Source organism: Desmodus rotundus, chromosome 3 (assembly GCF_022682495.2).
Source record: "Desmodus rotundus isolate HL8 chromosome 3, HLdesRot8A.1, whole genome shotgun sequence".
Lineage (NCBI taxonomy): Eukaryota > Metazoa > Chordata > Mammalia > Chiroptera > Phyllostomidae > Desmodus > Desmodus rotundus.
The window spans coordinates 148,709,083-148,733,089 of record NC_071389.1 but is presented as its reverse complement, the minus strand read 5'-3'; the positions used below and the strand labels follow the sequence as shown (position 1 = coordinate 148,733,089).

Here is a 24,007-nt window from a genome sequence, read left to right as displayed (position 1 = left end):
GAGGTGTTCAGCCTCCCCATTCAGGCAGAAACTTGTCTTAGACTTAAGGCTTCTCAGAACCAAACTTGCGCGGGGCCGAAGGAGTTGCTGCGAGGGGCGCGGGGTTCGCCTCTCCCGCCCTGACGTTGACCAATAGAAAGGACTGGGGGCGGAGTCGGGGAAACGCGGGAAGGAGAGGCGGGGCCTCTGGTGGTGGTAGGGAACTGCAGGAGGAGGCGGCAACATTGTTTCAAGTTGGACAAATTGACAAGAGCTGGGGGTTAAGACTGCATTCCATCCGGACCTGGGGCCGCGGTGCCGGGCCCTGTTTCCCCCTCCTCCGCCCCCGAGAACCCGGCGCGCTTTCTGCAGGGTTCCCAGGCCCCCTCCAGGGCCGGCTGCCCCGACTTGCAAGCGCTTCATGGAGAACTTCCAAAAAGTGGAAAAGATCGGAGAGGGCACGTACGGAGTTGTGTACAAAGCCAAAAACAAGCTGACGGGAGAAGTGGTGGCGCTTAAAAAAATCCGCCTGGACACGTGAGTGGCCTCAGTACCGGGACTCCTACCTTCGGAGCTCCTAGAGTGCCCCCCGCCCCCACCCTAACAGGCGGGTAGCCGTCCAGGGACCGGAAGGTAGCAGGGAGGGACTTCTTTTGAAGTGGAGAAGTGGGTTGGAGGACTGTAGAGGGTTTCCCTCATTATAGGACAGTGTCGAATCCGTGGGAAACTTGCTCCCCAAAGCCGAGCGATGCCCCCAAATGGGCAGTCAGGAGGAGGGAGGGGGCCTCTGAATGGGGTCCAGTGCTTTTCATGGAGTTGGGTTTTGTGGGAACTGGTGAAGAGCACCTTCCTGAATAAAGAGCCCTCCTCACTGCCCCAGCCCCACTCTCACCTTAGAATTCTCTCCCTTTCAAAAGAATGGCAGTTGAACCTCACTGGCCCCTCTAGGGAGGCTGGGTACTGCTACTCCCCGCCCCCCTTTTTTTTTCCTGTTACCTTCTCTTCCTCTTCACCAGGAAGCCTTACTTATCTACCTTAGGGGGGAAAATATATTGACCTTAATATGTCCAAAAGCCACTCTGTCCACCCATGAATGAATGAACTACAGCACCCTTATTTTCTTTCACTTTCCTAGGAGATGCTGGGGTGGTGTCTCCGTGGGGGAAAAAAGAATGACTGGGCTGGGGAAAAAAAGAATATTTGTAATCCCATTACCATCTCTGTTTTCCCAATCTCTCCAAGTGAGACAGAGGGTGTACCCAGTACTGCCATTCGAGAGATCTCTCTGCTTAAGGAGCTTAACCACCCTAATATTGTCAAGTGAGTATGTATCTGGAAGATGGTTGACAGTGAAGGAGAATGCCTTCTGTCTGTGTAGCCTGGCTGTTTCTCTCCCTCACCTCTGTTCATGGACCTCCCTTTCCTAGGCTGCTGGATGTCATCCACACAGAAAATAAACTCTACCTGGTTTTTGAGTTTCTACATCAGGATCTCAAGAAATTCATGGATGCCTCTGCTCTTACTGGCATTCCTCTTCCCCTCATCAAGGTAATCCTTCTCAACTCTTCTCCAGCATCATCATGTCTTGAGGAGGGGGCTGAAGGCCAATCAGACTGAGTGATGATTTGTGATCTTGGTTTCCTTCCCAGCCCTCATCCCCTTACACACACGACCCCCTCCCCCATCCCCACCCCTTTCTTTTGTGGCTCTTTCACTGCTCATTATGCTTATTAACCCTAGGGCTGGACAGAAGAATCAAAGAAGTTGAAACTCTAGTGAGTCAACATAACAGCTCAGGTAGAAGGTCAGATGAAACTCAGATAAATGGGACTTGAGAGCACTTGGTACATTCCTACAAAAAAGCCCTTTTACCTCTTTGGTGGGAGAAATAGCCAGTGAATCTCTATTATCTGTTTTAGGGCTGGTTTGTTTACTCCCCGAGTTACTTTCAATCTATCAGCAAAGGTTTATTCAATACAAATTTATTTTGAACACCTTCAATGTAGTAGCATAGAATATGGAAAAGAGATGCAAAACTGAGTAAGACCTGTATCCTATCCTCACCGGGCTGACAGTCCAATGAGAGAAATAGCTTATAAACTTGTAATTGTAATCTAACACAGTAAAGTAGAGTTTTGGAGGTGATAAACACTGTCCTGTCTCCTTCCATTGTCAGAGCTACCTGTTCCAGCTGCTCCAGGGCCTAGCTTTCTGCCATTCTCATCGGGTCCTGCACCGAGACCTCAAACCTCAGAATCTGCTCATCAACGCTGAGGGGGCCATCAAGCTAGCAGACTTTGGACTAGCCAGAGCCTTTGGAGTTCCTGTTCGTACCTACACCCATGAGGTCAGTCCCTCTCCGCATTTCTTCCCTGAACTTCCTGGGAGGTGTTAACGAGGATATTCACAAAGTCACTGAATATATTTAGACAGCAGTTTTTCTCTTACTAATTGGAGAGTAATTCTGACACCTCAAGAGGTCTTACTTAGAGTATGCACATAGTTTGTACTGCAGGGCTAACTGGGCTTTGATAGCTACCAAGCCAGGAAAGCTGGAGGGCATACCATTAAAATTATGACCACTTGTCTCAAGTTTTCAATGAAGGTCACAAGTTGGAGGTTCAGAAATTATGGTCCCAGAGTCATGGGCTAGGCTCATTCTGGGCTGAGAAGTTGTATGCAGTCATTTTACTTAGGGGAAATCAGAGGGAAGGGAAGGATGGAGGGAAAGAAACTGCTAGTTAAGAGGCAGAGAGTAGTGCTGGGGAGCTGAGGTGTGGGAATTTCCATGCCCCATACACCACCTCTCCCCCTTCCTATTTTTGTCCCCAGGTGGTGACCCTGTGGTACCGAGCACCTGAAATCCTTCTGGGCTGCAAATACTACTCCACAGCTGTGGACATCTGGAGCCTGGGCTGCATCTTTGCTGAGATGGTACAGAGGCATGCCTGAGTTCCACCCAGCCAGTCCTCCCCACATTTAAGAACAACAGAACTTTCTTGGCTCACACCCATGGCCCTTCTATTATCACAGGGTTCTTTCTCTACAGTAGCACCTACGGGGGTGGTGGGGAAAGGATAGGACTGTTGTCCCTGATGTCAGCCACAGTGTTAGGTTATTCTCAAGTAGCCTTAGCATCCTTTTACATCTCTTATCCCCAAATTGAGCTAAATCATTTCTGCAGCTGCTTTAGCTTTAGTCTGCATATATTTGGTAGAATGAGTTCCATTTGCCCTGGATACTTTATTGTAGGTTGTAAGGGATGCAGTGAAGCTGCCTGTATACAGCTTACCCACATCTTTAAATTGCAGACTTAGATCTTGTCCCCTCCCAAGCCGCTGGCTCTTCAGACTGAAGGATCCCTGAGGCCCAGCCTTATTTATATGTGAAATTGCATCCCCTTAAATATACAATGGAGTGGGCTGAGTTTTTAAGTCAAATCAGTGATATGTTTTATGGTCCTCTCTCTGGGTTGTAACTGGGGGCTTGGAGACCATTAGCCTATATATATAATGTGCATTTATCCCCCAGTGCATTACCTTACAATTGCCCATATTCCTCTCTCAATTCATCAAAAAATATTTGTTAAGCACCTAGTGTGTACCCAGCACCATGCTAAGTGCTGTGGGGAACACAGAAGAAATGGAAGACACAGTCTCTGCCCGCTGTGCTCCTATCTAGAAGTGGCTGCATCACAAGGAGGGGGGATGACCGCAGTGTCTACCCCACACCCCGTGAGTGGCTTGGGATCCCTTTGCTACATGTCAGTGGCACCCCAGACATTCACCCCCTCCCAGCCCCACCCAGCCTTGGGGATCTGCAAAGCCATGGTTGGGGGAAGGAAGGAGGGGGCGAGGAGACAGATGAAGGGACTTCATTGTCTCAAGCTCTGTGTGACTGACCCCATGAAAGGCCCTGGGGAGGGAGTCATGGGGCCCTGTTGACCTTCCACTGCCTGTGGGAACCTCCATTGTACAGGCGGCAGTCTTGACTGACGTCAATGAGGGTCTTGGCCTCTCCTCTTTCCCCATTTTCAGGTGACTCGCCGGGCCCTATTTCCTGGAGATTCTGAGATTGACCAACTCTTCCGGATCTTTCGGACTCTGGGGACCCCAGATGAGGTGGTTTGGCCTGGAGTTACTTCTATGCCTGATTATAAGCCAAGTTTCCCCAAGTGGGCCCGGCAAGATTTTAGCAAAGTTGTGCCTCCCCTGGATGAAGATGGACGGAGCTTGTTATCGGTGAGAGTCGGGGGTGGGCTCTCCATTTCTCATTGCCTGCCCTACCGTAGGGCTTTTCCTGAATGAAGGAAGTATAAGACCCTGAACTTTAGGTCTCAGTGTTTCCCTTGCCCCTGCTTCTGTCTCCCTGTTGGCATACCTACCAACTGAACAGACAGATATAGGGAGGAGGGAAATGGGAGAAGTCTGCCTTGGGTAAAATGAATTCTGGTTTCCCTTTTTCTTGGAATACTTACTTGCTGCCCATTTAGTCCATCACATCACTGAAGTCATTATACATCTCTCCCTCCAGCAAATGCTGCACTACGACCCCAACAAGCGGATTTCAGCAAAGGCAGCTCTGACTCACCCTTTCTTCCAGGATGTGACCAAGCCAGTACCCCACCTTCGACTCTGATGTCCTTCCTCAAGCCCCCAGTCTCACCCTCTCCTCCAGTGGGAGCCTGATCTGGCTTGGCCCTGGGCTATGGGTGCCCACTGTCTTGTCTGGCTGCCTTAACACTCACTCACCTTCCCCTCTTAGCCAGCCAACTCTGGGGATACAAGGGCATGGAAGGAAAAAAATGGAAGGAAGCTTCAGTATTAGACGCACTTAAGTCAGCCTCTACCACCCCTTCACATAGTCATTGCTGAGGAGGGCTGGTATTTAAAAACAAACAAACAAAAACTCTCTTTCTCCTCCCCCCCCCCCCCACATAGGATTTGCCATCCCAATCTCTGAAAGCCCCGCAGTTATTATTTCCTGTATTTGGGATGACAGAAGCCCCAAACCTGCTGCCACTGTGTTTGTTAAACCACCTGATAGCAGGGGGAGTAAATTGGAATGTTGAAAACCAAGCAAAACAAAAACATAAGGAAGAGCCTGGTTTGAAGAATTAGGTTAAAAAAACTAGATCCAACCAGTTTATACCCTAGTTTTAGTGTTTGATCTCACCTAACAGTCTAGGTGTCTCAAAACTCCCAGCCTCTGCAATCCTGTTGGGGCTGCAGTAGAAATGATGGCCCCCAGTGCCCTTGTCTGTCCCTCCTATAGGCAAAGGGTGTCTGGGAGGCCCTGGGACAGGGATTGTGCTTCATCACAGCCTTAAGAGGCAAGTGAAAGACGTTTAAATTTTTCTCTTAAGATCTTTAGTTCTTCAGGTGCCAGGGCACATCGTCCTCTGAAGGCCACCCCCATAGGAGTGGAAGTAAAGTTCAGACATAATTTTGAGAATGCTGACACATTTTTACGGCTGTGACTGAGTGGGAGCATGGGGGGAGAAATATTTCTTTAAAAGAATGAACAATTATATTTATATTTCAGGTTATAGTTTTTTAGTGGGAGTGGGTGGATTTGTTGTCATGCGCACCTTGAGGTTTTCTAATGCAAATGTTAAAAAAAAGAGTATTGTTTTTCTTTTTATGATTGTCTCCTTTCTCCCACCTCTTGTCCTTGAATGTTCTTGCTATTAACATTATTTGTAATTTAGTTTGTAATTCATTAAAAAATGTTCCTAGTTTTATAGTTTATCTTTCTCCTTTTGTGTACTTATTTACTGAAAGAATGATGTGAGAGAATATGAATGTGTACATCTGATCATTGGTTTCAGACCCCCACTTTTCCTAATCTCTGTGCAGGACTACCCACCCCACCCCATTTTGACTTCTGTAATGAAATTGGGATAGTGCCAAAGGTGGGCAAAGTGGGAATTATTGCCCACTTTGCTCTTTTACAGCTAGAGAAACTGAAGCCTTTGCGTTTCCTACTTTTCCCACAAACCTTCATCTACCCCACAGCACACACATGTACCACAACAACATACACTTGAGGAGGCATTTCCGGAATTTCAGTGTTTAGGAAGGGCTTGAAAGCAGCAATGTGGTTGGAAGGGCGCTCCGTGGAATTTGCCTCGACACTGCAAGCTCGTCATTTTTCCTTTTTTGTTGCCTATCACAAACAGCTAAGTTTCCTAAAGATACTTTATTCACCTTTATAGTACGATTCATAATATTGTTAATTATCTGTATGAAAAACTATTATGAAGGGGCTAAAGCGACTCCAAGCTACCAGTTCTTGGAGGTGCCATTGCCTCACCCGATTAAAAAACATAGACCGCCTGCGGGCCACCCCCAAAAATCCCCTGTACTCTGCAGCCTCACTAAAAGGAGGAAGACCCGACGCCAGGTCTACTTAAATTCTCAGGCTTCAGGTCCGTAAGAAAGGTTATTTCCCCTTAGGCCCCCGAATCGCACTCAGAGGAAGGGGAGCGAGAGTCAGCCCCTGCCAAATCCGGGGGGAGGGGCGAAGGTCAGTAGCAGCCTTCCTAGGGCTTCCTTCAACCCCGCCTTGCCTGCCATTCAAGTCCCAAATTTTCGCAGTACTGGTTAAACTTTCACTTTGGCCCGCCTCCGTCACTCACCTGATTATATGTTTATGAGTCAAAAGGCGGGGTCATGAGGGTATCAAGAGTTTATTGGCTGACTTGTACGCCTGTCAACAATGTACCGCCCCCTGTCTCGGGGAACTCCCTCGTCAATGGCTTCTCACCTCGTCCATCTTCAAGGTTTCCTTTTTTGTATTGGCCTAGGGACACGCCTGTCCAGTCCCTGGCTCGTCCTCGTTGGTGACAACGCCGAAAAAGGCCCGCCTTTCTCCAGAGGATTGGCGGATCCTGGCACACACAGCCCACCCTTGATGGTAGGCGTAATTGTGCCATTGGCCGGGGTCCCCGCCCCAGGGCGAGGAGGAGGAGGAGGAGGGGCAGGAGGGTTTGGTTGAGCTGCGGCTGTTTGTCTGTTCGACACAGGCTTGGGCCCGACGGGGGAGACGGAGGCGCAGGTACCGAGCTGATGGAGCCCGGAGGGCAGGGGCGGAGGCGCTCGGGAGAGGAGAGCTGCTGGTCTGAGAGCAGAGGCGGGCCTCGGCCTCCGCGATGGGGTTAGAGAGGTCCACGAGAGAGGGGAGAAGGGGGCCGGTCCCCGACAGGCCTAATGGGGGCGCTGAGGAGGGGGCCAGGCGGGCTGGGAGCCCGAAGTTGGTGAGGCCGGGTTCTGCCGGCGGCAGGGCTGCGGGCCGGCGCGCGAGGCCCAGGTCTCGCGTGTGAGGGCTGGGGCAGGCCTCATTGAGCGGCGCGGGGAGGGAGGAGCCGGGGGAAAGGGCCGGGGAAGCGGGTGAGGTAAGCCCATTTGCCGGGAGGTGAGGAGGGGTCAGCCGCGACGCCTGGGCCCGGGTGATGAGCGGGGCTGGAGCTCTGGAGATGTCTCATTGCTAGGGCCCAGAAGAGTTCTTTGCTGGGTAAGAGACATTCTTTTTCAGGGAAAGTGACTATTATAAAAATAACTAGGGTGCCCCAGAGTTGAGCCGAGAGGGTTTGAGTTCAATGAGGCAAATGAAGAAAGCTTTCCTAATCTAGAAGGCTAAAGTAGTTGGGTAAATGGAAGCCGGGCCTGGGGTCAGTTATGGGAGCTTCTGGGAACGCTAGAGGGTGGTCTGGAGGCTCTGGGTTTGGGAGGCCCCTCTCTTTTGTTACCATTAAGTGTGGAGATGTGGTAACATGAAGTTTTTGGTACTTCCAGGGTAGCCAGTGCAAACAAACGTTTTTCGTTTTTTTTTCCTGTGACTGTTGGGTTTTCCAAACTCAACCCCTGAGTTTCATCTGGAGGGTGCAGTCTGTTTCTTCTTACCAGCCTCAGCTGGTTTAGGATGCAGTCCTGTGCAAGAGCTAAGAAGTTGGATTTGGGGGAGGGTGTTTGTTTTCCCACTTAATAATGTGGTCTGGAGTGGATGCCATAGCTCTAACCTAGAAGACGGGAATGTGAACTAATCTGCCCTGGAAAGGGGCTTAGGGATTCCCCAGCCACCAAGAAGAGAGCTTCCAACCATAGTTGGAGAAACTTTGTAGGACTTAACTTGGGTACTTCCCAGACAGGTAATGATTAGGTGGAACCAAGACTGGAAATATGAAGTGATATCAGTGAGGAAGGGATTTGGGGAAGAGAAATTCCATTCCACAAAGTTGGCATCACCAGTTCTTGGTCTACTTTTTCAGCAAACAATAAGGCAGTTGGGGAAAGGGGTGAGTAGGGAAAAGGAAGATGGATTACTAAGGCACAGGAGTCCCCTCCTTCCATAATTTTTAATGGTCTCCTGACCTCCTTAGTCTGCCATAGATTGGGTTTTCCCTTATTATACTTCCTTCTTTTCCCTTTTATACCACTATATTTTATAACTTCATTTCTTCTTAATGTCAGAAGTAATGCATACATGTGTTTAAATATTCAAGCTGTGCAGAAGAATAAAAACTAAATCCTCTCACACATACCTCACTCATTGTATTTCATCCAGAAAGGTCAAAGATAAGAGACAGCAGGTCAGTCTAATCTTGCTTTTTGCTCTGGGGGATGTGCCACCAAACGCAATTCTGTTTTCATGTTCCCACCAAACTCTGGTCTGTCGATCTTTTCAGTTTTCCCTTCTGGGATGATACTCTGTTACTTTTTGTCCTGCTTTCACAGTTCATTTTGTCTTCTATCAATTTCAGATAAGCAAAGAGCTGACTTTGTTGGGTTATCCCTCACCTTCTTAACACACACCCCAGTTGTGCACTGGGTATCCTAGAAAATGCTCAGATAGATGGCCAAAACTTTTTTCTTTTATGGGCAGGAAAAAAACATTACGGAGAATCATATTGTTTGGGGGAACTATTGGCATCTCTGCTAACATGAGAAGTTTTTGAGACCTCTTCTGGTTCAGGGTCTCTGTGTGTTTAGATTATATGACTGTCCCTTCATTATCCCAAAGGAAGATGATGGTTCTTTGAAGGGTCCCTTTTATTTGTCTTTCTGAGTAGCTCCAAAGTTTCGCTGGATGTGAAATTGGTTGTCCTTTAAACCTCAGTAGAGCTGGGACATTTCATACGACCTCCTTATTGAATTTGTCCTTACTGGCTTTAGAAGACCTTTAATATACCCAGCCTTTGTATAGAAATCTCAGCTGTTGTCCCCCCAGGAGCTTTTATTTTCTCTCCTGCAAAGCCAGTCCTAGACAGAATTGTAGGAGAGAGAGAGTGTGTGTGTGTGTGTGTTTTAAATCCTCTCTAAACTTTACCTTTTTTTTTACATCCTGGTGATATCCTTTCCCTTTCTTTACTTTTTGGTCTTTTCTACATCGCCCTTAATCAAAGCCTGCCTTTAAGAAATGATCTGGAATTGCATATTGAGGTGTAAAATAGTCACCTAAAGTATTAATTTTTCCAAGGGTTTTTGTTTTATAAGGAGTTGAGGAGTGGAATTATCAATATAGAATTTTAAACATCAACCTTGAGTTACAAAAACTTACTTGAAGTCATACTTTGTAACTTCTAACCCTCACTTTGCCCAGGAGCAAGGATTGCTCTTCTATAGTTAGCTTGTTTGTGTGCATGGGTAAGAATTTGACTTCTGAGGAGGCAGAGGGTAGATGAAGCAAGTGTATACCTCCTATTCCTCAGGCATTTCAGATTGGAAAGTAACCAAAGTGTAAGACAATGAACTTGAGGAAATGAAACAGCCCGCCAGGAGAAAGGATACCTTAAAACCCTACACAATACTCTCCTACTTCCCAAGAATGTTTTAGGAAAGATTTAGTCATTGACTGAACAGTAACTAAACTTGAGTAAGGAGCCACCCAGGTGAGCAAAGTCTGTGTAGATTTATGAGGCAGGTTGTAGCTTCTGTTTAGGGACTGTGGGTATCTTTTCAGAGTGTCCTCAAGTTCGGTGGTGCTATGTCTGTGTCTCTATGTGTGTGTTTCTGTAGTTCAAGAATTAAGAGAGACAATGACCCAAAGTTTACTGAACATTAACATCAACTGTAACTTCAGGGAACTTTGTATTGACCCACCCGTTGCTTCAGTGTCCAGGTGGGAGGCCCACATGCTGGGTGTGATTAGGCCATTTGAGGCATAGTAACGGGCGACAGGAAAAGCAGTTAGCCCATATGAGTTGCAACAGTACCTTGTGGGCTGGGTCCCAAGGGGGCCCTCCATCCAGGGGAGATCACAAAGGGGCCAGGGAGAGAACTGGTTCTCTGAGGCTGACTCAAAACATTCCTAAGTGGAACTGAGTAGAAGGCTGTCCAGATGGCACAGAAGGGGAAGAGTAGATGGAGAAGGGAAGCAGGATTGTTCTGGCCTTACTTAATTTAGGGAGCATTCACTGAACACCTACAGGTATGAGATATTGTGCTCTGCTCTGGAGATTCACGGCGACAACAAATAGTCCCACTTTTTGAGAAGCTCACAGTTTAAAACTCATATGATGTAATAAATGTTGTGATAGTAATACAGTCTTAATACTATGGGACCCCAGAGAAGCAGTAATGAATACTGCTGGGGTGAGAGGGTAATTATGCAGTTTCTTAGGGAAGGTGACATTTGAGGTTGGCCTTAAAAGATGCATTAGGAGTTTGTAGGCAGACAAGGTGTGGAAGGGCATGCCAATCTTTCCTAGGTCAATAATAGGGAGTTTGCACTACCATGCTGATAAGAGATAAGTATGCTTTCTGCCTCTTTGGGGAAATATAAGAGAGAGAGAGTGGGGGAAGTGAAAGGACTCTCATTTAAGCCAGTGACTCATTGGTTAACATTGGATCAACACAATGAAAGAGCTGAGCCAAATAGTGGAACTCTCAATTCAAGATTTTGATAATTGAGGATCTAAACAAAGTTTGCGAGTTAAAGGTTATTTACTGGCTTCTGCCCTATCTTCCCTACTCAGTAAATCTCTCCCATTAATCCCAAGGCCCATTGAATTCTGCAAAAGTTACCACTTCTTTCCCTATTGCTTTCCATTAAATTGCTTCTTTCAACTGTCCTGTCAGGGGTTGGTCAAGACCGTCTACAGAGGCATAATAGTGAGTGAGTCCTTTTGTAAGAAGGACATGGGACTGGATCCCAGTTCCCAGGGAAGGCTTATGTCTTCCTAACTTTTTAGTGCCAAAGGAAGTACTTATCTAAACTGAATAGAGGCAGAAACTCTGTCCCATCTAACCTCTTGTTCCTGTCCAGTGTCTTCTTCAGAGTTCAGTATCTATTGCTTCCTTAAGAGGTGTAATGGTTTAATAGTAGAGAAAGGAGATTTGCTACTAAGCAGCTGTGTGACAGCTGATAGCTATCTGTGTGGTAATACCAGGCAAGGTGATTTATTTTATGTGCTTGGTTTCCTCACCTGTAAAATACAGAGACAGGATTAGATGACCTTTAGATTGCCTCTTAATACGGCAAACTGACCTTATAGGGCTGGCATTTGGGAGTGGGCTACACTCCAGTGGCTATGTATTTGAAACTCAGTCTCTATTGTTAGGTGATAGGCTTCTGGAGGCTTCATATGTTGTAGGCATAGGGACTCAAAGCTACCAAGTGGAAGGGGGCCAAAGGAACAGAGTTGTTCTCTAGCTGGACTCAGCTGACTGAGAAACCCTTCCTATTCGTACTTTCCTTCCCTGCTGATAGAGCTGCCCACCTAAAGAATGTGCCCCTTTGTCCTGACCGGTGTGCTCAATTGGTTGGGTGTCATCCTACAAGGGGAAAGGTGACCAGTTTGATTCCCAGTCAGGGCACATGTCTGGGTGTTGGGCTCAGTCCCCGGCTGGGTGTGTACAAGAGGCAACTGATTAATGTTTCTCTCTTGCATGGATGTTTCACTCTCTCTCCCTTTCTCCCCCTCTCTAAAATAAATAAATTATTTTTTTTAATAAAGAACTTACCCCTTCATCCTCTCTCCCCACTCCCCAGTGGGCTGATGCCATGGTCAAGCCTCAGTCCTTCCTAGTTAATGGGCATTTGATAGTCATTCTTGTGGAGCTGTACTTTTTTTTTTTAATCCTCACCTGAGGATATGTGTATTGATATGAGAGAGAGAGAAACATCAACTGGTTGCCTCCCATACATGCCTGACTGGTGATTGAACCCACAACCTAGGTATGTGTCCTACCAGGGATCAGACCTTTTGGTGCATAGGAAAGATGCTCCAACTAACTGAACCACCCGGCCAGAGCATGGAGTTGCACTTCTAAGGGAAGTTAAATCTGGTTTCTTCTCTTCTGAACTGAAAGGCAAGAGGTTGAAAGGAAGAATAACTTCCTTATCTTCCCCTTTCTTTTTTGCCTCAGGATTGGAGGTAATAATCATCACACTACTTGAGTGGTTGGCTGTGGTTTATTACCTTTGAATGGATCATTTGCCCACTGTCAACTCTGAATAAAATATCACCTCCAGAACAGTGGAGAAGTCAATTGAATCTTTTTTTTTTTTTTTTAAGATTTTATTTATTTATTTTTAGACAGGGGTAGGGAGAGGAAGAGAGGGAGAGAAACATCAGTGTGTGGTTGCCTCTTGTCCCCCCACCTCCCAACTGGGGACCTGACCTGCAATCCAGGCATGTGCCCAGATTGGGAATCGAACCAGCGACCCTTTGGTTCACAGCCCAGCACTCAATCCACTGAGCCACACTGGCCAGGGCAGAAGTCAATTGAATCTTACACGTATTATTTCATTTCTGTACCCCTGATTTTTTTTTTTTTTTTGAAAGTCTAGCTATTGAATAAAAAGCATTATGCCCTTATAAGTATGTTGGGATTAAAGATCAAGACACAGTGATTGGCAGCCCATCAATTAGTATGAACAGGGAAGGTAGGACATATTCAGGGTGACACATGAATATGTATAATCTTTTTTTTTCATTTTAGGAAAGAGAGTGAGAGAAACATTGATTTGCTGTTCCACTTATTTATGCATTCATTGTTTGATTTTTTTTAAAGATTTTATTTATTTTAGAGAGAGGAAGGGAGGGAGAAAAACATCAGATGCACACATGCTCCAACTGGGGGCCCGTACTGCAACCCAGGCATGTGCCCTGACTGGGAGTCGAACCTGCAACCTTTCAGTTAGCAGGCCGGCACTCAATCCACTGAGCCACGCCAGCTAGAGCTATTGGTTGATTCTTGTATGTGCCCTGATGGGGGGGTAGAACCTGCAACCTTGGCATATCAGACCAACGTTCTAACCAACTGAGCTACCTGGCCAGGGTGGGAGGTAGCCTTTTATAACCCAGTAGTTACCAATCTCTGATAACCCAAGGTTGCTTAGTAGCAAGAAATTTTGCTGATTGTGTGTCTGGGCTCTGGTTTAAGTTACTGTCTGTGTGGGTTAGTGACCAGAGCTTTGCAACCTGAGTGTGACTGTTACCTATCTTCACACTTCCCCAACTCCCTACTGTTTTCCCAGGCTTCAAGTGATGTGTCTGCCCATGAGAATTCAGTCTTATATTTTCATTTTGTAGAGTCATAACATTAAGGCTTAGTGTTCCGCCCTTTAGATCGTATGTTTGAAATAGATAAAAAGGTAAAGGAATAAATAAGGTGAAGAATTTAGTGACTTTTCCTGTTTTGTTTTTTTTAATTTTTATTTGTTGACTTTAGAGAGAGGAGCATCGATTTGTTGCTGCACCTTTTTATGCATTCATTGGTTGATTCCTGTATGTGCCCTGACCGAGGATCAAACCTGCAACACTGGCTTATCAGGACAATGCTCTCTCCAACTGAGCTACTTGGCCAGGGCCCCTGTTGTTTAAGGGTGTAGTGTATATTATGTCACTCACCTAAATGACACTTGATCAGTTTATCATCTGTAGTTATTTCTTTTTTTTCTTCTTTTTTGTTTTATGTAGTTATTTTTCTATTGTATCATGTTTTCAGATTTTTTAAATTTTTTATTTTATAGATTTTTTTAAGAGAGAGAGGAAGAGATAGAGAAAGAAAGATCAATTTGTTGTTCCACTTAGTTTTAAAGTGTAGAGTTTTATGGTGGCCCATCCTCTTTTCCTATGAAACAATGTATGTGAACCACACAAATGTTTTTAAAAATAATTCATCCTCACAGATGCTGAGAAACCCTAAGAGAAACAAATTTCTTAAATGTACCTAAAACTTTGGAATTGAGTTCAAATTCTGTTCTTTGCCACTGCCTCCCCCCCGCCACCCTTCCAGTTTCATCCTTTAGATAAGGAACCTGGGGCTCAGAAAGGCAAAAAGGAATGAGTAGCCTAAGATCACAGTGAGGTAACTGGGAAAGCAGGGAATAAAAATCAGGCTTGCTTGACGACAAAGCCCTTATACTACACAGGAGTGCCTCTAGTTTTGCTTCCTGTTTGCATAATAACTCCATAACTTCAGTAGCAGGGTTGGAGAATCCTCTCGTCCCTGGAAAGCTGTGCTCAGCCCTCATCTTAATTTTATCTGGGAGTGAAATTAACTGTGGCCTATAGGCTGGCCAGAGACTAGACTTCCTCCCATGCCCTACTAACCTATCTTTCAATTTCAGGCCTCTAAAGCATTGTTTTTAAAACATTTTTATCACAACTTTTTTTTAAAAAAGCATTTTACATTATAATTTAGTGTGTGTGTACATACGCAAGTGACATTTTCACAGCCTGATTCTTACACTTACTATGTGCAATATACTTTATTATTTTTTTAATATACTGATCATGATCCACCAAGTGATTTCAAGGTCACTATGGCTTATAGCCACCATTTGAGAACTGTTTAATATTTGTTAAGAAGCTAATTAATACTGAATCTTGCAGTACTGGCTCCCAGAATTTTGGATTTCATGGACCAATAAATTAAAATTTGGGAGTTTTATCTTTCCAAGTAATTATATTTAGAAAGTTTACTACAGCCTGTCACCATTATTTTTTTTTAGCATGTAAAAAAAACCCCACTTGCTTAGAAAACTATTTTTAAAATTTCCTCCCTGGCTGGTGTGGCTCAGTGGATTGAGGGTGGGCTGCAAACCAAAGGGTTGCCAGTTTGATTCCCAGTCAGGGCACATGCCTGGGTTGCGGGCCAGGTCAGGTCCCCAGTAGGGGACGTTCGAGAGACAACCACACATTGATGTTTCTCTCCCTCTCTTTCTTCTTCCCTTCCCCGCTGTCTAAAATAAATAAAATCTTTAAAAATATATATATGAATAGACATATTTCCTTTTACAAAAGAATTATGTAGAATGAAAAAAAATCTGAATTCTTCACATGCCACTTTCCTCAGTCCCACTCTCCTCAGAGGCAACCATTGTTAACAGATAGGTGTGTGTCTTTCCATACCTTTTTCTGTGTAAAATTTTCTTTTTTACAGAAATAGGATCCAACATGTGTTTTAGCCTACAACTTTTTAAGATTTATTTATTTTTTAGAGAGAGGGAAAGGGAGTGTGAAAGGAAGAGAAATATTGATGTATAATAAAAACATTGGCTGCACGCCCCCAACCAGACGTGGCCAGGGATGTGGCCTGCAACCGAGGCATGTGCCCTGACTGGGAATTGAACTGGCAACCTTTCCTTTGGCAAGCTGGCACTCAATCCCTAGAGCCACACCAGCCAGGGCTAGTCTACAACTTTTTTTTTTTAACTTCACAATGGGTCTGAGAGGTTTTTCCATGCAATATATATATTTGAGAGAAAATTGATTCTAAGAAAGAAATTAGAAATCTTGTTATAAAGAATACTCTAAGTCAGGGGTGTCAAACTCATTTTCACTAGGGGCCATATCAGCCTCGCTGTTGCCTTCAAGGGGCTAAATGTAATTTTAGGACTGTATAAATGTAAAAACTCCTTAACAGTTAAGCGAGAGCTCAGCGCTGCTGCCGGGTAGAAACACGGTGTCCGGCCAGATAAAGTGAGGTGGAGGGCTGGATTTGGCCCGCGGGCTTTGTGTTTGCTGTCTGTGCTCTAAGTTGAATAAATTTAGCTTTACAAACAACTTGCTATATTGTCTTTATTTTTATCATTTCATCATAGACCAGTGAAAACTGAATCTCAATGGCACATGTGGATCTGTATTCTCAGGACTCTCTGGCCTAGGGTACTGTAGACTGCCCAGTAGGATGAGTCCTTCGTTCCATTCTTCTGTCTCACTCTAGTGCGCCTCCGGACTGCTCTGAGTTCTCACGTCTCTGCCAACTTTCTCTTTACACTTTTGCTTTTTTTTTATCTTTTATATATGATGGCTGCTTTTTAGGAATCTATTGACAACTAGTACTGAATTATACTTTGGTATATTAAATTGATCTTTTCTGTGAATTAGAGCCACTCAGTAGCAATACCTATCATATTTATTAGCACTATGCTAAATAAATTTTCACTTAATCCTCATAGCCACTCTATGAAGTAGATATTTTTTCCATTTTATAAAACTGAAAGTTAAGGTTTGGGCAGAAAATTTTTCTTGATGTCATGTTAATGATTAGTAGCTTAGTCATTTTGAGCACTTTAGGTCAAATACTTAAAGTTTTTTATATACATATATTACTTCATTTAATCCTTACAACAACCTTACGAAGGAGGTCCTCATAAGGCTATTATCATCCATTTTACAGATGAGGGAGGGAATATATAAATAAGATTTAGTAACTGGCCCAAAGTTTCACAACTAGGAAGCAGAACTGTAAAATGAACCCAGTGAATTGGATTCCACGGCCTTTGTCCCTCCACACTGCCTCCTGTATGATGTTTCTGTCTCTGCTGTCTTCACTGTCTCATCCGTCTTTACTGGGATTGCAGAAATGTTGAACCCCGATTGGGCTCCAGAACAACTTGCTATTATGACAAAATAATGTTTCCCCACGTGTGCCAGAGTATGATGTTTGCGGAGTCACTAGTCAGCCTTGGAGAAGGGAAAAGATTAATTTGAACAAGCAAAGTACAACCCAAGCAATGCCTAGGGTTTAGAGAGGTTTTGCATTCTCTGATCATACTAACTCTTCTTTGAATGTCGTGGTTCCTTTTCCCTCAGGGTCAGGGTGATGAAATACTCAGGTTTGGATGATTAGGCTTCCAAAGTCTCAGCTTCTCTCTTCTTTCTCTCCACCTCCTCCGGCACCATCCCCTGCAGATTCCTGCATGTGTTTAGAAGGTACACCTTCTTTCTCTGCCTCTAATTTGAAGGGCTACAGCTGTTGGGCCAGTCTAGTATGGAGGGTAATCTAATCCCTCCAGGAAGACAGCTGCAAGTTGAGAGCAGGTCAAACCTACTGACGTTTAGACTTGAGATCAAGACTGTTTCAGTCATAGAAAGGTGGCAGAAGCAAAATGGAAGAGTGGACACCAAATGCAGTCTGTTGATTGTATTTCTCTGCTTACCTTTGACCAGAATTGAGAAAGGATAGATTTTCCTGGCAGTTGGACCTTGGTTAGATTTTTCAGAAATGTCAGGAAGGACTAGTCATGTATGAAGGATACAGAACCAGAAGATGCACCTCCAATGTTAGAAGGGGTGACATCCCACGACCCTAGAATGAATCACTTATTTTGAAAGCTAGAAAAAAAAGTGCAGCAGGAAGAAGAAAAAGGACAACCCCCAAAACCAAAGAGATACTAAGGATCTAGGGTACTTGTGGGTTTCAGGCTTTGAAGATATGGTGGGAAGTTAATGGAAGGATGAAGGACTTCTCGCACAGTTTTCAGTCTCCCTTGGCAGTTGGAGATTATGTGGTAGGGCCAACTCTACTTTGGATGCACTTATTTTATTGTTCCCTACTCTTCCCACTGAGTGTCAGCTGCCTGGTTACACTCACTGGCATAACATTTTAATGGTGGGTGATTATAAGATCATAGGAGCAAAGAAATGAAGTGATTCTAGCCTTTATCCAAAAAGTGATTGTGGTCGTAATGGCCCTGTGTTTAATTTTACCCACTTTTTTTGTCTTGTAGGACTGTTGAAGCCTGGACGTCCCCTCCCCTCCCCCCTCCCCCCTTTGCCGCTTTGTGGCATCCCCCTCCCTACATCCTTTCCCACTCTGAAAATCTAGCCATGACTAGCAGAAGCACAGCCAGGCCCAATGGGCAGCCCCAGGCCAGCAAAATATGCCAGTTCAAATTGGTCCTGCTGGGTGAATCTGCAGTGGGGAAGTCTAGCCTGGTATTACGTTTTGTCAAAGGGCAGTTCCATGAGTACCAGGAGAGCACCATTGGAGGTGAGTATCTCAGGGAGGGAAGAGATTCGGTGCTAAGTAAGGTTTTTGAAGAGAGACCTAGGGACCTGACTGTGAAGCTGCACCTGTTAGCTCCCTGGAATGGAAATCCTTTATAAAACAGGAAAAAGGGACCAGAGACACCCATCTTTTCAGGTAGCTGGCATTTGAATAAAACTCTTTCTTCTCCCCTCCCCGCCAAAAAAGAAATCAAACAGGAAAAAATTGCCATAATGCAAAAAAGCAGGTATATATTCATCCACTTGTTTCCTAGAAGGAAGTATTTAGGGCTGATCTTTGTGCACCAATAAAATCACTAATTTTTTGTGTCTTCCTCCTCCTACTTTCATCTTAATCCCAGTGAGATTCAGTTGTTATCTCGAGCAGGGTTGGTTTGGAGCAGTGATTCATAATCAGAGACGCACATCAGAATCACCAGGGGAGCATTTCATCCTATGCATGCTTGGGCCCTGCCCTAGGTGTGCTCCTTAGGATTGGAGGCAGCAAAGGTGCAGGCATGTATGTATGTGCATTCTGCTGCACATATCTGGTAAAATAGAGGTTGGAACTAAATACAAAAGATAAAGATCATCTGCCTTTCCCACCTTTGCTACCTTCTCCCTGCCATTACCCCCCAAATATGGTGCTAATTCAAAAGGATCTTTTGTGCCCTGGCTGGTGTGGGTCAGTGGATTGAGCACCAGCCTGTGAACTGAAAGTCACCGGTTCCATTCCCAGTTAGGGCACAGGCCTGGGTTGTGTGCTGGGTCCCCAGTTAGGGACGTGCAAGAGGCAACCAATCGATGTTTCTCTACCCCAATTTCTCCCTCCCTTCCTCTCTCTCTAAAAATAAATAAATAAATTCTTTTTTTAAAAAAGGATCTTTTATGAGAACTCCCATTTTGCTACTTCCCCGCTTGTACTAGTCACCTTGGAAATGTGGTATTCTTGGGCCAGCAGCAGATTATATGAAAAAGTAACAGCCAAATAACATGGATAATGGTGGGACCTCCCATCAAGCTTTAAAATCTTATGAAGTTCTTGATGTGAGTTTTATCTGAAGCTTATTGTCTCTGTCATTATTTCTTCTATTTTGGTTAGAAGAGAAATGACTCTGGTATAAGTGCCAGTTCTTTCTGCCCTTCATAGTTTGTAAAACTATGAAGGGCATAAAGGATATGTGCCCATTCGTTAGCTAGAGAAACTTCTGGTTGGAAAGACTTAGCCAAGAGCAGTCTTAATCCTGGTTCCAGGACCTATATGTAAAAAGGAAAACACTAAACCTTTTCCTGTAACTGAACGGCCCAGGTCATGACTGGCCTTAGACTGAGAGTGAAGATATTTTGAAGGGGTGTGGGATGTTCCCATTCATCCTCTCAAAACTGCTTCTCTATTCTCTCATCCATAGCGGCCTTCCTCACCCAGTCTGTTTGCCTAGATGACACAACAGTCAAGTTTGAGATCTGGGACACAGCAGGGCAGGAGCGATACCATAGCTTGGCCCCCATGTACTACAGAGGTGCCCAAGCTGCAATTGTGGTTTATGACATTACTAATCAGGTAAGTGGGCTGAGAAGATTATCCTTTTATTTATAGCAATTAGGTGGGGGAGAGAAAACAAGTTCTCAAAATACAAAATTATGCTTCCAAGTGCTGAGAAGACAGGTAATAAGTTATCAGAGACGATTGGTTTCAGTGAGGGAAGGCCACCTAGAACAGGTGAGTTTTGAGAGTGGATTTTAAAGGTGGTGGGCCTGGATTGGCAGTCATTCTAGCCCACCCATTTTCTTCCTCATGTTTTCCTAGGAAACCTTCGCCCGAGCGAAGACATGGGTAAAGGAACTACAGCGGCAGGCCAGTCCTAGCATTGTTATAGCCCTGGCGGGGAACAAAGCTGACCTGGCCAACAAGCGCATGGTGGAGTATGAAGTAAGATGGCTCATAGAGTCCCTTTCTAATGCACTCCCTCCATGCTTGGGACCTTTTTTGTCCAAACGTGCCCTCTCTGGAAACTTCATCTGAGGATATTTATCATTTCATTTCCCTGTTCTATACCATGTTAAAAACAGCAACACTGTGACTCTAATGACAGCCAGGAGATTTTAGAGGAGTCAGAAGAAAATTCCAGAGCAGAGGGGTGGGTAGGGAGTACCAGCTGTGTGGGTACCAGTGTGAAAACAGGAAGGAGAGAGCAATTGGATTTGAGGTAAGGGCCAGAACCCAAAAGCCTCCAACCAATTTACCTTATCTCCCGTAATTAAGATTGCTGATATCTGATTATTGCATAAAGTCTTCTAGACCCTGGGTTATCCTTGAGGGAGTTGTCCCCAAAATATGGGTCCAGGGCCACCTGGCTCAGAAGTGCAGTTAAGGTGAGGGAACCTAGAACATTGCCTTGCTGTGGTGCTACATGGGAGTAGAAGGGCCATGCTGGTTCCTAACCTGCATTCTGAACACCACTATACCCTACCCCTTGCAGGAGGCCCAAGCATATGCAGATGACAACAGCTTATTGTTTATGGAGACCTCAGCCAAGACAGCTATGAACGTCAATGATCTCTTCCTGGCAATAGGTAAGGTCAGAGCAGCCTGAGGTCTTCCTGTCTTTTCCCCCTTACCTCTGGGCGAGATCACTAACCCAAGTCATAAGGATAAATGGAAGTGTCTCCTCTTGTGAATACTTCGGGTGTGCAAATACCTTCACTTTCCATTATGACCTCCATCCTTTAGCCGCAGCTTGAGCACCCTTGCGTTTAACGTAGTTTATAAACGGTAAGGCCTCCCCTCTTCAGAGCATTTTTTCAGTGTCTCATTTCCCCTCTTCCCATTACTTCTCCCCCACCCAATAGTCTTTTGGGGGGGATGAATTAAAATCTACCATACTTTGTGCCTTTCTCTTTTTTGTCTCTAGCTAAGAAGTTGCCAAAGAGTGAACCCCAGAATCTGGGGGGTGCAGCGGGCCGAAGCCGAGGTGTGGATCTCCACGAGCAATCCCAGCAGAACAAGAGCCAGTGTTGTAGCAACTGAGGGGGCAGCTAGCAGCAAAAAAGTATGGAGCTAGCACGAGAGCTAAAAAATAACCTCCATTCCCACCCCTCAGCACACAGCCCCTACGGTAACAGCACACTGAGCCCTGGCTCCCAAGGGCTGCCTCCTGACAGCTCTGTCATGGCACTTTTTAACGCTTCAGCAACCAACACCAGGCAGCTGTTGCCACTGACCTCCAACCCCTACTCTGGGATTTGGGGGTCAGGTCTCCCAGGACTTACCTTCCAAAACAAACTTTCTTCACTTTGTATTATAGGTGCAAGACAGTGTGACCTACTTACCTTTCCTCTTCCTCCCCATTTTTTCAGAAAACATTTTTTTGTCTCCTGCCCCTTCTGCTTTTGGTCAACTCCTGTTCTTGATCCCCTTTTCCTCCTCTCCCCAGGATGGAGAAGGTGGTGAACCCAAGAACTGAGGAAGGAGGTTTCCAGTTCAGTCACATTAAGGGCCCTGGGGGAGAGTAAGGCTCAGAGCAGAAGGGAGTAAGGAAGTTTCCTTTTTTGGTTTTTTTTTTTTGGTTGGAGTTTCTCATTTGAAAACACTGCAGTATCCATGAGTCAGCCTTGTGGAAGGTGTTTCAAGGTAGAGTGAGAATGGGAAGGCAAGCACGCAGGCACCAGGTGAGAGTAGTGTTGTTAGCTAACTGGGCAGAGGTGGAGGAGGAGGTGGAGATGCAGTGTCATCTGTGGCTCTTGAACTCTTCCAAGGCCTAGTTTCCCCTAACTCAGTCTGTTAGGTAGCTTCTCCTCCGTACTGGGGGAGACACTGGACCCCGGAGTCCTCCAAAGAATCTTCACTGGTTGCCTGCATCTTTGGCTCTGCTGTGATCTAATTGGAGGAGGGACCAGTTTCTGATATCCATCCTCTAATTTATGCATACGCATTTTTTCTCTCTCTGGCCTTTAGATGGCCTCAAGCCCAGCCACTATATCCCCCTGCAGTTTGCACTTTAATTGATGGTAGTTCAGTTGGGATACTTCTTTATGGGGGTTTTAATTGATTCACCTGCCCTCTCACTTTTTTAATTAAATGTAATCCAAGATGTATATGAGGTTTGGGGAGGGACTGTAGAGAACAGTATCAGTGGCAGCTACTCAAGCCTAATCTCCACCGCAAGCTTCCTCCAACTCTGATTCTTAACCTATATCCGTGCCAGCCTAGCTCTTGGGTGTAGGTTTGCCTTTCCTAGGGAATTAACTGAAGCAACTGGAGAGCGGTCTCAGGATAGCACAGGCCATGGAAGGGGGTGAAGAGGAGTAAGGCAAGAGGGAGGAGTTTTCTCTCCTTTCCCAGGGTTCATGTTCCATTTGATCCACCCGTTACCATGTGTTTTCTACTTAACTGTAAATAGGTATGATCTTTATTCCCACTGTACAGTTTGTTCTCCACCACCACCCCCCCAAAAAAATCAGGCCTTACTTCTTTTCTCCTTTGTTAGTATCTTCAGTTTAGTCCTTCTGTGCTTATCCCCATACTCATCCCCCACGCAACCAGTGGTTTAATCCAAATACCACTAGGGACTAGTACCACAGGCCTACTGGTGGCCCCCTTATAACACCTGTCCCTGTGGAGAAGGACTGGCACTGAAAGTCCCCTCACATCACCAGAAGATGTTGGTCTTTTCTAAATCTCTAGCCTCTCTTTACATCCCTCATCAGGTATTTTAGGACGTCTTTGGGAAGCCATCAAGGCAGGAGAGAATTCTAAACTCCTTGTTCCAGCCTAGAAGTTTGTGAAAATTGGGGGAAGTAATATAGGAAAGGCCTCAGTGAGGGCCTCAGTGACCTAGGATTGGAACCATTCTGCCCTTTTGGCTTGCAGACTTCCTTCTGTCCCAGAGCAGCTGAGAAATCCATGAGGCTGAGATTCTGAAGGACCCAGCTTAAGTTCTTCCCCTTAGGTCTCAATTCCCTTCCTTTTCCAGGGGCAGCCTTATTTCCTGTGGCCCTGAAACATACATACATTTTTGCTCTCCTTTCCCAGCACCCCACTCAGCCCCCAAGAGCACCCAGTATATCCTTATAAGTGGAAGAACTAGGATGGTTCTCCTAAGTCTCTTAGAAATGAAGTTCTCTGTGCAGCTTTCCCCATGGAGCAGGAGTGAGAATGTTTCATTGCCTTGGGTCTGGGAAACCATTTATCCAGGCTTCTCCCCTTTCCACCCCCCTTTAGGATTGGCCTTAGCTTCTGGGCCTATCTGCTGCCTTCCTTCTACTTCCTACCAGCTCTCTGCTTTCCTTTGAGCTCTGTTGGGCTTGGGGATCTTTGTTTTTATTTCCAAGCTCTTCATTTTTCTCTTTTGATCAGTTTTTTTTGGGGGCCCCTTATTTTCTTCTGAGAAAGCATTTGCCTCCCCCCCCTTCTTCCTCTTCCAATATAACAATCGTGGTAACAGAATGCGACTGCTGATTTACCGATGTATTTAATGTAAGTAAAAAAAGGAAAAAAAAAAAAAGAAAAGTGTATTGGAGTGTTGCTTCTTCTTTTTTTTTTTTTTTACTTTGATACTAGAAATTTGGAAGCAAGGGCACCCAGTGTTTTATTGAATCAAAAACACACCCTCCTCTGCACCAGTTTTTGTTGTTGTTGATTTTTTTTTTTTAAATCCTCACCTGAGGACATTTTTTCATTGCTTTCTTTTTTTTGGTGGTGGGAGAGGAAGGGAAAGGGGGAAAGAGAGAGACATCGATTGGTTGCCTCCATAAGTGCCCCAACCGGGGATCAAACACAGAACCTCCGTATGTGCTCTGCCCAGG

The 24,007-nt window shown here is 45.3% G+C and overlaps 2 protein-coding genes across 3 annotated transcripts; both read left to right on the top strand.

Annotated features, from left to right (window-relative positions):
* The first annotated feature begins 173 nt into the window (after positions 1-173).
* CDK2 (cyclin dependent kinase 2) lies at positions 174-5,727 on the top strand. Of its 2 annotated transcripts, XM_024576293.3 has the most exons (8): positions 174-516; positions 1,222-1,299; positions 1,407-1,527; positions 2,156-2,326; positions 2,812-2,913; positions 3,570-3,713; positions 4,017-4,220; positions 4,513-5,727. In XM_024576293.3, the coding sequence occupies exons 1-8, from the start codon at positions 401-403 to the stop codon at positions 4,615-4,617; spliced, it is 1,041 nt and encodes a 346-aa protein (XP_024432061.1). In that variant the 5' UTR covers positions 174-400; the 3' UTR covers positions 4,618-5,727. The 2 variants fall into 2 exon arrangements, with proteins under 2 accessions (XP_024432061.1, XP_045040693.1); XM_045184758.3 differs by lacking the exon at positions 3,570-3,713.
* Positions 5,728-6,895: 1,168 nt separating this feature from the next.
* RAB5B (RAB5B, member RAS oncogene family) lies at positions 6,896-23,714 on the top strand. The gene is made up of 6 exons (XM_024576280.3): positions 6,896-7,038; positions 17,944-18,206; positions 19,612-19,763; positions 20,010-20,132; positions 20,683-20,776; positions 21,115-23,714. The coding sequence occupies exons 2-6, from the start codon at positions 18,044-18,046 to the stop codon at positions 21,228-21,230; spliced, it is 648 nt and encodes a 215-aa protein (XP_024432048.1). The 5' UTR covers positions 6,896-7,038; positions 17,944-18,043; the 3' UTR covers positions 21,231-23,714.
* Positions 23,715-24,007: the final 293 nt, after the last annotated feature.